This window comes from Phoenix dactylifera, chromosome 6, assembly GCF_009389715.1.
Source record: "Phoenix dactylifera cultivar Barhee BC4 chromosome 6, palm_55x_up_171113_PBpolish2nd_filt_p, whole genome shotgun sequence".
In the NCBI taxonomy this organism is placed as follows: domain Eukaryota; kingdom Viridiplantae; phylum Streptophyta; class Magnoliopsida; order Arecales; family Arecaceae; genus Phoenix; species Phoenix dactylifera.
In genome coordinates this window covers 5,437,366-5,451,888 of record NC_052397.1, presented here as the reverse complement: position 1 = coordinate 5,451,888, position 14,523 = coordinate 5,437,366, and the positions used below count along the sequence as shown (strand labels likewise).

General features: G+C 38.0%; 1 protein-coding gene across 1 annotated transcript; it reads left to right on the top strand.

The window, feature by feature from the left end:
* The first annotated feature begins 4,268 nt into the window (after positions 1–4,268).
* On the top strand, positions 4,269–5,751 carry LOC120110999 (zinc-finger homeodomain protein 9-like). Its single transcript, XM_039127245.1, has one exon. The coding sequence runs from the start codon at positions 4,627–4,629 to the stop codon at positions 5,548–5,550; it is 924 nt and encodes a 307-aa protein (XP_038983173.1). The 5' UTR covers positions 4,269–4,626; the 3' UTR covers positions 5,551–5,751.
* The last annotated feature ends 8,772 nt before the right edge of the window (positions 5,752–14,523 follow it).

Genomic DNA, 14,523 nt, shown 5'->3' with positions numbered 1-14,523 from the left:
TCTTCTTTGTAAAAAAAAAAAGAAGATTAAATTCATTTAGGACTCATTTGATTCGCTGGAAGAGAGGAGAGAAAAGTATAGTTAATAAAAAAAATGGAAGAAAGACCTCTTATTTCGCTGGAGTTTTTCACAAAAAAAAAGGGAGTAGCATTTTCATAAAATAAGATTTTCATATTTTATAAAAAAAATCTATGAGGAATCTGAAAAAACTACTTTTCCATCAGTTGGAAATTTAGATATGTAAGCCATCAAAATCTATAGATTCAAAATATAGGAACAATCTCTTGGATGTGGAGGAAAGCTAGTACATTTGTTCCTTCTCTGACTCAAAAGTGGCATGAGCTTTATATACCGTGATTTTTCTTATCTCAAGCCATTAGAGGAATTGCGACGTGTCCCTTGAAAAGTGGAATTGGAATATCTTAAAGCAATGAAGAAGGCATAAAGTTTCTATGGTCTTATTAGGGTGTTGAGGTACCCAGCTTTTGGATATGTTAGATCCATACATGTCCCATCTGTATGCAGAATAATGTAGCTACTTTATGAGCCAATATTTTCTAATTACCTTTGAGTTTTAAATGGATCGATCACGAATTGTTGTATTAGGGGTACACATGATTTCAAGTCAACCTGAAACTAAACCAAATTAGCCTCATTTGTTTTGATTGGTTTGGCCCTTCAGAAACCCAATTTTGATTAGTTTGCTTGCAGATCAAGAACTAGGTAATTCAAACTAAATCTAACCAATGCATATTATTTAGTCTTGTAGATGGATCAATAAAACAGTGTATATATCACCTTGTGATCTATTTTATCATAGAGTAATAGTCTATTTTAACTTCTACTTTGTTATATAAAATGTTGGATTTTTTCTTGTTGTGACATGATATGAATAAATTTGTATTTCATTTTCTGAATTTGTCATTTTAAAATATTACACGAGAGTTTATTTATTGATCTATGTTTTTATATTATTTATTTTAAATATATTTTCTTGGATAAAATCAATAAATTGTTATATTGAATTTTTTTTTTAAAAAAGAATTTCTAGGTAATCTAAGAGTCAACTTGAACCAACATGTCTTAGTTGCTTTGGTTTACTTCACTTCTAACCTTAATAAGTTTGGGATGGATTCGAAAGTTAACAACTAACTCCGATATTAGTTTGATTTTGGATTGACCTGGAACTTGAATTAACTAGACTCATGGTGCACCCCTAAGTAAATTAAAAATTCAAAAGAAAGGAATTATATATATATATATATATATATTAAATTAATTCGTAAATAGTAGAAAATTACCTCGGATAGTTCAGTTCTAGCTCTCTTAAAAAAATGTGTTATGTCATCTATCTTCTATATCTTGATAAATACATATCAATTTATCTCCAAAAGTGGTGAAGTCGGCTAGTTTTGCACTCCCCTTACAAACAGAAGATTTTTTAGCACCAGTCTTTGTTGGTGCCTCTCAAGTGTTTTGGCCTTGAGTAATTTAGAGTGCATGAGTCTATCTTCATTTCTCGCATAGAACTACCAATAGACATTTAATAAATATAAACAAAATCTGACATCATAATATACTTAAATTTAACAGGTATACTTATTCATAGATTATGAATCAAAATCAATGGTATGGATTTTTATTCATAGATATATGTAATTGAAAAAATCAGGTGTAAATAGGCCAAGTCAAACCTGGACAAGGTTTAATTATAAATTTTCTCTGAAATTTATATTTATTATACTTATATTTAATAATTTGTAAAATCTACACTTGCACTGAGTTAAATTAATAGCGTTAGTAAAACTGTTTACTTTATATAAAAAGTTGAAATTAATAGCACCGAGTTAAATTAATAGCGTTAGTAAATCAAGCACAGCGGATGATCTGCTGGGTGCAACTACAGAACTACTTGATGATGAATAAGTCTGCACACATCCTCAAATGTTCGGATTGCATGAATGGGGGCTCTTAGTCCTGACTTGCCCTTATTACGAAAGCAAAAGCCTACGCTAGCTTAAGATAGGTCTGCGCTTATTGCTTTAGTAGATAGAGAAAGCACTTTGCCATAAGGGAAGGAAAGAAATGGACTAATTATAGTAACGTTAGGAGAATACCCCTGCTGTCCCTTGCCTCTACCTTCTTGTGTATGCTTGGAAGCGGTAGGTTGGGGCATCTCTTATGAGAGTGAAAACTGTAGGCTATCACTCAAAAGATTGAGAAGTTAAGTACATAGAACTTTTGTGTCATGATAAAATATTAAGTGTGGACTTGGTATGTAATCGAGATGTATCCTAGCATTCGTAAAGTGTCCCATAATTATATTTTTTTTTCAAGAACACCCATGGAGTATTTTTTAACATTATTTGTAATATATGCATGCCATTTATTAGCAATTTTCTTATTTTTTGTAGATTCTTTATATGCATCCTTTACTTGCAATATCCCTAAGAACTATATTTAATCTCATCATTTTTCTCTAAGTCCATAGGTAATAACTTTATGTTCCGTTGGATGTTAACACAAGAAGATAGCTGTTAGTATCTTCCATAGATATTTCGACTATATATTCTCTATAATTAAATTATCTTTATATAAATAATACAGATAGGTCCTTGAAGTATAATTGTGCTAACAATATTTCTAAAAGTACTCTATAAAATATTTGTTTGGCGGAACAAGAATAAGTGGATGGCTTAACCGTAATTTTATAGTTCCTTATATTTCTTGAATCAATTCTATTAGCACATAATAAAATATCAAGAGCTAGACATTATAGTTCAAATTTTTCATTTAGTATTGTAAATTAATTTTAATATTTTGATATATTTCTTTAGTAGAACTTGTAAAGGAAAAAAGTTATACAAAAGATTGCAAAGGCAAAATGATCATGAAGACTCACAAGATGATGGAGAAAAGATTATATGGTGTACTTGGCTTTAGGTTAGCTACAGAATTAAAACTTCTTTAATTATACTTGGCTTCAAGAAATACTCATTCACTCCAACTCAATTCTTGTAGCCTAGCAGTAGCTAAGTGAACAGTTGCAGTTAACTATATGAAATATTTTTAGTTGATGTAAGCTGAAAAGAGAGAATCTGGAGCAAATATTTTTAAAAAGAGGAGGAGAAGAATTGTAGAAAATAAATCATGATTTTTATAATGTGTCAATGAAGTCACTTTATGAATGTTTCACAAGGAAGAAACCGATTTTTTTTTCCTTTTTTTTTGACACTATGTTAAACAATAAAATAAGTTAATGCAATGTGTGGTTGCATATGATATCCTTTTTTTTTTCATAGCATGCATCCTCTACATCTTAAGTTGTAACATATGCCATGCCTGAACAACCAATCAGAGGTATGTTATTCTCATTGGTTGCTATGTATCCAATTTATATGTACTAGCTGACTATAACTATACGTAAATGTTTGCTTATGCTTGCTAGTGCTCCCATATATCTGATTTATTATGCCTTTCTTGTAAATGAATCTCTTCTTAAATATGAATACTTGCACTAGCCGGATAGGATTGATGCTATAATATTGCTTTATTACCAAAGCTCTCAACAGCTGCCGTTGAAGTACTTTATTTCCTTTATTTACAGTCAGTTCTATTTCTAAGCATAGCTTAAAAATATCGAGAGAGTGAGATCAAAGTGTTGTTTTATGACAATTTTATTTCAAACCTTGTGGTTATCTTGCTACCTTAGTGTTACCATGTGAAGGCCGTCTTTGAAATTGGGAACAAAGAAAGCTAGTCAGTCAATCACGATCATCTTTGTTTGGTGTAATACTTGAGAATAAGCAATGCGTACACGATTCGCCATTCATGTGCTATAGTAGATCAGCTCAATCATAACAATTGTATCAAATATGGATGGCAGCGATGGTAAACAGGTGTTTTCCAATCGAGCACGAACAGACATGGTATGACAACTTCAGCAGTGTCCATGACATGGCAATGTTAGATTAGTTTCCACGTCCGCATGCAAAGAAAATAAAAAAAAATAGTAGTGGTTCTACATCTAGAAATCTCTACAATGTGCTATTTGCCTATTGCATCGCAGAGTATATTTGATACCCATCTATCATTGATGATGACCGCCGAATATGCCATTCTCCTTCATGCATTATTGACTAGTTCGGAATGTCACTACTATAGAAATTCTCTTCCAAGCTACAAGTGAAGCCACTGTGTTTTGGCTTTGGTGTGCTTCCTCCCACCCTCCCCTCTCCAATAATTACCCTCCAACAACCACATGCTCGCCACAGTAACGAGCACCGGATAATATTTATTGCACTTTTCTTTCTAATCTTTCCTCCCAAACCCTAACCCTAGCTATATTACCCAACCCCCGGTTCAAAACGGGTGGTTTGGGGCCCTTGACACTTGTACTCCCTTACCTCTTCGCCCTTTCGCTTTTATCATTCCGTCATTCCAATCCCCACCCTCTCTCTCTCTAATTTTTATCCCCCTCTTATTATCTCCAACATCACTCCTGTTCACCTGCCCACCTCTTCTTTTTTTTTTTCTAGCCCTCTCTCCCTCCACTGCTCTTCTCTCTATGGTTCAATCTAACTCAAAACCCTTAACCTAAGAGCGCTTCCCCTGGCCCTCTAAAGAATGGACCCCGCCACAAAAATCTTAGACCCGGACGCCAAGTCCAAGCCCTTCTCCTTCCCCAACGGCTCTCTGAAGCGCCACCACCGCGGGCTGTCGTCGCTGGCGGAGGCCGCCGACGCGGCGGACTTTCTGTACCGGGAATGCCTCAAGAACCACGCCGCCAGCCTCGGCGGCCACGCCCTCGACGGTTGCGGGGAGTTCATGCCCTCGCAGGCCGCTAACCCGGCCGACCCCACCTCCCTCAAGTGCGCCGCCTGTGGCTGCCACCGCAACTTCCACCGCCGCCTGCCGGAGCCCCTCCTCCTCCACCACCACTTCGACGACGGCGCCGGCCGCCAGGAGGGCGAGGACGACATGGCCGGCAGCCGCGATGAGGACAACGACGGCCGGGATGATGAGGAGAACGGCAACGCGGATTACCATCGGCGCCGCCGGAGCTCCGCCTCTCCCCCGCCTTACTTCTCCCCCGCCCCCCACATGCTGCTCGCCCTCAGCTCCGGGCTCCCTGGGGCGCCCTCTCCGGGGAGGCCAGCGGCGGCGCCGCAGGCGGCGGCGGTGTTGCCAAGGAAGAGGTTCCGGACAAAGTTCAGCCCGGAGCAGAAGAAGCGGATGCACGAGCTCTCGGAGAGATTGGGGTGGAGGATGCAGAAGAGGGACGAAGGCTTGGTGGAGGAACGGTGCAAGGAGATTGGTGTCGGAAAGGGTGTGTTCAAGGTGTGGATGCACAACAACAAGCACACCTTCTTGGGTTCAGCAAGGAGAGGACAGGCGGAAATTAGGAATGGAAGCGGCGGCGGCGGCGGCGATGGCGGTGGCGGTGGTGGAGATAGTGGTGGGATTGAGGCGGCCGGCAATGGCAGCGCTGGCAGCGGCGGCGCTGGCAACGACCAAGTGGTGAATGGTTCTCCTCCTCCTTCCCCTTGAGAGAGTCGAGGAGAATTATTTTGTTGTTGTTAGTTGTCTCAGTTGGTGTTGATGGTTAATCTGGTGTTTTTGGTCTTAAAACTCCTGATCCTGATGGAGATGAATGCACCCACTAGATTTAAGCTGCTGCTTTTTTAACAATGGAAACTGGAAGGGAACTTCCTAGGAGGAGACTTAAAAAAATATTCTTGGTTTTTGGCATATGGTTGGATTATGATCATAATCCAAAGTATGGTTCCATTGCGACGTAGTATCCGGAGATTAGACACGAAAGTTTCGAAGGTCTTTTAATGAGTCTTTGCCGAGTCTAATGCTACTATAGATGCACTGTAGTTTGAGCAGTTCGCTTACACCCTAATGCCACCACACATGCACACACCAACGCTGCGTTGCCAATAAAGCTTTATAGAGATATATACATATGTAGACACGGAGGGGCTTTCGAGTTTCAACATGTAGTCATAATTTGGAGTGCTTGTCGTCTCTGGAATATTTAACGATCGATCGAGTAATTAAGTATGATCAAGTTATCTGTTTGCCGTTTGGTATTGTACGTAATTATTGTAATGACACCAGTTTTGTGGTGCTTTAAGTTCTTGGGGTACTGGGTTTTATATATTTCGGCCCCTTTTTTTTCTTCGTTTTTTTGACATCGCAATTAATTAATTCAGCATAATTACTATTGTTGATAGGTATTTTGCTTAAACTTCTTAGAATGGAACCTAATAAGCTACAGAACCGGAATTTTGGCTTTGTGGTTTTAGACGTTCTGAAGGCAAGAAGTAAAGAAAATGCGAACTCTATGGGCTATTTATTCCTTCTTAGATTTTCTCTCTCTTCCTTTTTTTTTACTTTTTGATAATGCTGAAGGCATGTGGTTGGGGTCTTGCGTCTCGGGTTTGGATTGTGGGGAGAGTTTGGCAGGGTATTTTTTGCCTTGGATCCCTGAAATGATGTTGAAAGGGCAGAGCAGCTCATGTGAGTTCATGCAGGTTTTGCTTTATTCTAGACATTTCTGGAATCATGCGCTGAAGCTTTTGATATTGGGATTCTTGTGACGCGGCAGCAGCAGCATGTGTGGTTCCTTCCTGAATTATTTGCCTATGCTGCCGTGCAATTCTGATCCCTTATGCTTTTGTGTGGTTTTGGCTTTCTAATCTTGTGTTTAGCTCTATAAGATGGATAGATTTTGGATACTTTTTTTGGATCGGAAAATTCAAATAATATCTTCCGACTGACATCTTAAATTGTTACAAATGGTAACAGAGCGGATTCGATCCATAACCTATGTTGGTATGAAACACTGCAGCATGAATTTATTGGGGTTGATCGTGGATCGATCGTGGTGTTTGTGGTTAGATTTGAATGAATTTGAATTTTTAGTCTCATGAGTTAAAAGGAGAGAGTATAGGAGAAACCCGTACGCCTATTTTGGGTGAGATTGTGAGTTGTGACATATCATTTGTCATGGTGGCTCAATTTTTAATCTAGTAAGCTAATCGAGTTAAAAACCATGCTTATTGCTTTCCATTGTTTCCTCCGTAGGTGTTGGTGATGATGCCTTCTGCCCCCTTGCTCAGCTGCTACTTTTGGCTCCCTATTAGAGCTTCATCATTCACTGTGCTGCTTCCCGTCCTCCTAATTTCTTTGGTACACAATAGTGTGTGGGAAAAATATATCTTTAAGATTTTTGTGTCGGGCTGGTGGGGATCATGTGATATCTTAACCCTCAAAATTGCTCCTTTCTCATTACATCTCCTCTCATGATAAGTTTATTAATTAGAGCCTCGAAAAGACAGATGCTTATCTTGCCACTTTCTCAAATCAACAAACCAACAAGAATAAAGTATTATTTAGGAACTTTCTATAATTAGAAAGGTTATCCAGTGATTGTCAGATAAATCAATAAAAAACTTGATTTACTTGCCCTTTTTTTCTCTTCTTTTCCTTGACCACCTGTTTGGGGTTGCTTTGGTCAGGGTTTGTTTAAGGCATTTGGCTTTAAGTTCCTTTTTGCTAGCTCCATCCTTATTTTGTACTGCTGGTGGTGTTTCTAAGTTTATCTTCTTTGGGTTTCGGATGAGGAGGTTGGCAGGTGATGTCAATCCCTATATGATGCCAAACCCTTTCCCTTAAAGTGGGAGGAACTGGATTTGTGTGCATGAATTCTTTGTTGTTACGCACTACCTTAACTATCTTACGTAGGAGATGACATACGAAGCTTGGAGTCCACAACAAGCTAATTTGGCTATATTTGAAGAAGATGAGTTTAGTTATGGTGATAGCCATGCACAGTTTTAGTAGCCTAACTGAAGGCAAGAAAAATGTTTTATTTGGCTCATCATCCTCTTAGGGCTGTGCTTTGCCAAAGCTTTGGGCTCAATCTTTTTCACAGAGTCCGTCTTGAGACATACAACAATGTAGTTGGGCTGTTATATCTTGGAGGGGACAAGCCAAAGAGGTCTACCACATCGGTTCGTAGGTTTTACCAACCGTTGAGGACTTGAATTTTGTGTAAAAAAGCAAGATTTCTGCACCTCAACTTGATTAGTATTGCCACCTGAAAGAAAAATTCTTATTTTCTATTGTATTTTTGCTTCCATTGTTGCATTTTTCTGCACCAACACATGATGGCCTTAGTTGGAAACCTTCATGAAGCCAATCTACTACATACTCAAATCGCTTTGCAAAAAGCTAAAATAAAACATAAGTCTTAACCCTCCACGCCCAATAAGCAAAATAAATAAAACGATTAGATGGAGGAAGCTACTCTGGACTCAAACCATATCATTCTTGCTCTTGGGTTTGAGCATCAGCTTCTCCATCCAATTAAGTTCCTGGTGTTTGTGATCCTGCTTAATTAGTATGGCAGTAATCGATGTGTGAAACATAAGGGACATGGGACCATGAATCGTTTTTATTTTTTTGGAAAATGGCATGATGGAAAACATAATATATGAAATTGTTTTCTTTTCTTTTTGGTTGGATATGTAATTGTTATTATATGCATTATTGCATGTCCCAAAATGTTTTTTTAGTTTTTTCTGGGTGCAGGTTGCATAATTCTTTTGATTATTTTCCATGTGTTTTTTTCTGTTGAAGTACTCCAGATTATAAGCAAAAATTCTTCACTCTGGTTAAGTGGATTAATTGGAATAAGCTAAACATTTTATAAAGTGGAATTTCTTTTCAATTTTTTTTTTCAAATTTATTTGAATAAATTGCACTCTTCTTGCACACTTCATGGGGGTTGGTGTCAATTGATGTATCAGGGCACCTTGTAAAACTTGTTCATGTCCTCATAGGTTCCTAATTAAAGAATCCAACACAGTAGTTTGAGAGACCATGTCGGATAACGGGTAAGGATGCATATGTGTGAGGATCCTTGCGGGCGTATGTTTAGTCCACATTAGCTATACAATGGATAGATCTTAGGTACTTATACATATTAAGGATCCTAAATAATACCTTTCAGTTAGCCTTTTTAGGCGAGATCCTAGATGTGGCAAATGATATCAGAGCAAACTCGGTATATGGCCTGTGTGGACTAAGGGATACTGCAGTACAGACCCATTGGGGTGGACCACAGGTCGACTGTGGTATTTGTGATTAAATTTGAATAAATTTGAACATTTAGCTTAGTGAAGACGACGGGGCTTAAACGGAGGGAGTGTATGAGGATATGTGTGGGCATGTATTTAGTCTTACATTGGTTATGCATTAAGTACATCTTGGGTACTTATATAGGGGCAAGGAACCCAAATAATAACTTTCAGCTAGTTTTTTGGGCAAGGTCCTAGGTTGTGATAATATGACTACTGTTACCCTTATTACCGATACTGGACATTTACTTGGCTCGATTATTTCAAGTTTTATCATGTACCTCAAGCATTTTTTTTTTAATTCCTGACGTTTATGTTGTGTTTTAAGAGCACGAGTGCTCCTGAATCTTGTTTCAACAAAAAGATTGCAAGTTGAGAGCGAAGGAACCAAAAGCCTGTCGGATTGCAAACAGTGTGAAGTGTTTGATAATCCTTTTTCTAAGTAAAGTGTTATGGTATCTTGTTTTGGGACAATAGACTACTTAAAAAATCTCTTCAATCGAGCCCTTAGGCCTTAGCCTGGTGGTTCAAACGCACAACATTGGTTGAAGGTCGACAAAACTTGATTTTAGGGCTTTTTATGTATTTTCCAACACAAAATATCATAATGTTGCCGGATAATGGAACCATTGATCATGTTCAATAATGCGGAATTTAATTCAATCGAAGAGAAGAAAAATTTTCTTCAACTCGAATTTCTCAAAAGAAAAATGGAAGAATTGCGAAAGTAGGATTTAAGTCCTCTTTTCCTTCATTGATGATTCTCCACATCTCTTAAACTGAGGTGCATGGCCCCTATTTATAATACTAACAAAGCCCTCACTTTCACAATTTGGATTGGCTCCTCTCTTAGTTTGAATAGGACTAGGTATCCTAAAACAATTATAACTAACAAAAATATTTTTTAAAAAGCTAAAATTTAGAAATATTCTAGGAAAAACTAAAATTTTTTAAGAGGTAGATCTCGACTTTTACATCAACTTTGCCTTCTGTCACTCTACCTAATTTCCTCGGATAGAGAGGTACACCCGATTAAAGTTTTACCAACAAAGAAAATTTTCGGTTTGACCTAAATTTTACGGTGGAATTTTGTCCCAATTTAACCTTCTAGTTGTAGATCTCAAAAACAATATCGTCTCAATTGGGCATCATATGACCAAGTTATAGCCTTCAGAAGTTTGGCATACGACTCGGCTTTCCAATATAGTCGATCTTGCTCCTAGACCTTGTCCAGCGCTACTCGTAGTGGCCAAAGTATTTCACATCAAGTCTAGTGATCCTCCTAAATACTCGTAGTGGCCAAAATATTTCATATTGAGTCTAGTGATCCTTCTGAATACTTGAAGTGCTAAAAGTGTTCTACATTAAGTTTGAGGATCTTTCTAGATTAGGGCTCCTCCTGTTTAGTAGATTTAGCTCCTACTAAATTAGAACTGAAGGTGAAAAAATGTTTGCTTCCCCGTCTCATGGCTGAACCACCTAGCTTTTTGGAGATAGTTTCTAGGCTAGCTCTTCTTTGCTCTCGAGTCTTAGCAAACCACTTATTCTGCTTCTGCATCTGGATTTCATAGAAGAAACGTTTCTTGGTATCTTTCCTCGTTGATGATGACTACGATGATCCTCGTCTTAATCTTGGAAGATCGGTCAGTGGAACCAAGAGATGAGAGCTTTGCCTCTCATAAGTGGTATCGAGTTCTCATACCATCATCACAAACTTATTGCATGCATTAACAAGTCGCTTTGCTTAGAAAGCAGTTGCAAAGTCAGTGTTACCTGCATCTCGAACCCAAAGGAATGGACTCGCAAGCTCAGCTAGCTCGTCAACTTTTACAGCATTGAGAATCACTTTTTTCTTTTTTTTGGAATCCTCATCCTTCTACGTCTTCCTCTTCGGTCACAACTCAAGGTGAAGTTTCCAACACTTCTCCTGAGTGTGTCCACAAAAGTTACAATGATTGCAATAATTTCTGTAAGTCGTGTTAGCTTGCTTCTTGCCCTGCTTCTTTTTCTGACTTGATTTTCTACTGCCTTTCTTAAACTTGTCGCCCTTTTTTATCTTCCTTAGGCTGATTCTTCTCTCAATCCCCATGCCCTTCACGTTTGCTTTGTTAATGCCTTCAACTTTGAAGAGTTTCAGCTTCTTTCGGGTTCTCTCATGGAGAAGTCCAACATACTTTATGAAAATTGCATGATTATCGATGAAACTTCTGAGTGAGATTGCATGCTTGTGGAACTTGGTGATATAGTTCTGGACAGATTGATTATATTTCCACTATAAGTACTGCTAGTCTGCTACTTGATCCATCGATCCTTCTCGTGGCCAATTGAGTAGAACTGCTTCTTAATTAAGCTCTTAAATTTGTTCTATGTCAAATTTGAAATATCGTTGTTCCTCATGTACAAATTCCACCAGGTAAGAGCATTACTAGAAAGTTTGAGACAGTTAAAAGCTACCTTCTGGACACTTGAGTCTCCACAGATAATAAAGTATGTCTCTAACTAGTTTAGCGAGTCATCTAACTTTTTCGCATCAACAGCCTCATCATCTACAGAGATCTCGATTCGAGCCTAAATTTTAAACAGTTGAAGGGAGAGATTTCCGTACCCATAGGTTGCTAGTGCAATTGGAAGCATTATGTATGCTACAACATGCAAACGATTTACATGTGGTCATTGCAGTTAGTAGATACAAGAAGCATCTCTAAAAGGCACATTAGCATGCATTGAAGAATAGTCTTTGCTATTCGATAGGCCTGTAGATGTATGTTTGATACGTGTTAGGAACAATGATAGTAGTCATGCAGTTATGGGTTTTTAGGCTTAAATTTTTCTGTGATCTTGATAGCATGTCTTTAACAGGCTATCTTTTCACTCTCTTAGGTTCTGTTATTAGTTAGAAGGTGTCGTTACAATATGTAGTTATAAAAATCAAATGTATCATAAGAGAACTAAGCATATTGATGCTAGATAAGATGGATATGTAACAGTTAAGAAAATTTCTAAAGTAGAGAATATGGTAGATATGATGATTAAGCTTGTCTTTATAGCTAAGTGTAAGCATTGCTTCGACTTGATTGGTATTTGCAGCGGCAAATTTATTTCCCTTAAGGGCTTGTGGAGGGTTTTGGGGGAGTGGGAGCAGGCCGAATATTCGAGATGCCTATACCCAAATAAGATTCGCCTACCCTTGGATTACACCTGTATTTTAGGGCTTTTCAGGTGCCTGGAAGTTTTGGTTGGGGGTTTTCATCTCTCTTGTTTATACCTTCTCTATTATTAGCGAAGCTTTGTTCTATCATCCATGTGTTCTCCCTCTCTTTTTGTTTGCTTTGCTATATGTAGATCTATTCTTTTTGCACAATACAAAGCAAACATATATGCTAGTTTATGTGTCTCTATCCAACCATAGAAAATTATAGATAGCAAACATATATCCTAGTCTATGTTTCTCATTGCTCTAACTTTATTATGATTAACATTGTCCTCATTCCTCGTGAGAGTGGTGCAGATGGTTTACTGTTCTACTACTTAATGATGCGTTTAGGTCGGTGACAATCCAATTTAAAGCATTGTATGGGAAAAGGATCCAATGCAAACAAACAGTAACAAGTGAGGACATATCCTCAGATGATGAAAGTTCGAACATAATAAATTTGGTGTAGAAGCAATGAACTAAATGCTACCAGGTTCGGTGTTTATTCATATCAACATCGGCGGTGCAATAGAAAAGTAGTGGACCTCCATTTCGAAGAAGATCTCCATCCTGGTGAACTATGAAAAGCTCCCTTGCTTAGTGTTAAAAAGACATGGTCCAATTATTAGGCTATAAATGGTCAATCAAGGAGAACCGCTAAAAGGTAGAGGGTTGTCGCGCGCATGGCATTGAGAAAGAATATCTGTGTTTGATACTTTGTAATCACATCTATCAGTCTCCTTTTCTGCTCCTCCTCATAACCATAATCACAATTTCGGTGTTCAGAAATTTGGAGAATCCTCTAAGTACAACTTCAGAAATAAGTTGGATCGAGCTAAAAATTAGAGAAAAAATCTAACAAATTAAAGAATGTGAGGCTGCCAACATACTCTTTTTTCAGAAGAAATGAGGAAAAAAAAAAAAAGAAGCAATCCATGAGTGTCTTTAATATAAATCATGAAAAGTTTACAAATGCTGTAAAGCTCATAAATCATTAGAAATTCTTGGTTCATCGATAACCGCATGATTAATTAATTCCTCGAGTCATTTGGTCAAGCGAAAAATCGTGAATAATGTGAGAATTCTTTCAAGTGTCTGAGAGAATATTTCTAGTGTTCATACACATGGGGGTACAGTGCCACTTTGTGAAGGAGAAAGGCAATGATACCTTGGCCAGCCTATCAAACCAAGTAAACAACCATCTCAAACAGTCTATTCCACCCAAGTGGTGCACTTCCTTGTTGATGCCTCCAGTCATGGATTGGTGGCACTCATGCCCATTGTCCTAAAGCAACGACACTCTTCACAAAGATTCCTTATAGGGTGGATGGTGAGGACTGTTGAGATTGGAGCTGAGGATTGGCAGAGGTGAGAGGATCTTATCCTAAACCAATCAAAGTATGCCGAAAGTGGTTGTGCACTTACCTGTCTATCCCTTTCCTCCTTATCCCTTAAAGAGATTGGTCACAAGATGACAATGCTGGATCGATAATTTGGACACGATCTCTTCTTTGTCACTGTCAGTTGGCTGCAATGGAATTCCATCCTACTGTTTTGACATCATCGGCTAATGGCATGATTGGTAGGGAATCACAATTGTTGATTGGATTGCTTCGCTTTCATCTATTTCTTTTCATCCTTTAGCATACGAAACAATCATAAGATCCTATTTTCTTCATAGTTCTATGGACCTCAGGAAGCTGCCTAGTTTTAGTACCTACGAAGACATCAAAAATTCGAAGTTGCAACACGTTAGTTTTGGGGTGTAACTAATCCGATGTTAATATATTGGCTTTGAAGAACTAATGTAATGATCAAATTTTGGTATATATGAAGACATCAAATTTTGATTTGTAAGCTTAAAGAAACTAATAGTGGTTGCTTGTAACACTTTGCAGCATATATCTTGAAATTTCTTAGTTTTAGGAGGAAGCACTGCCAATTCCAACATCTAATGCTTAACAACAACAGATCTCATTCATGTCATTGCATTAATTAATAGTTTGTGAACTTACCCACAGTTGTCTGGCATAGTAGATCTTTCTTTGAAGGCTATAAAGCCCATTTTTTCGGCTACCAACTGTTTCTGTCGGCAACCTAATAGGTCATGCTATCAAGGATTGCAGATATGCCAAGAAAATATCACAATGGATCATTTGTCAAGATAATATCGAAATC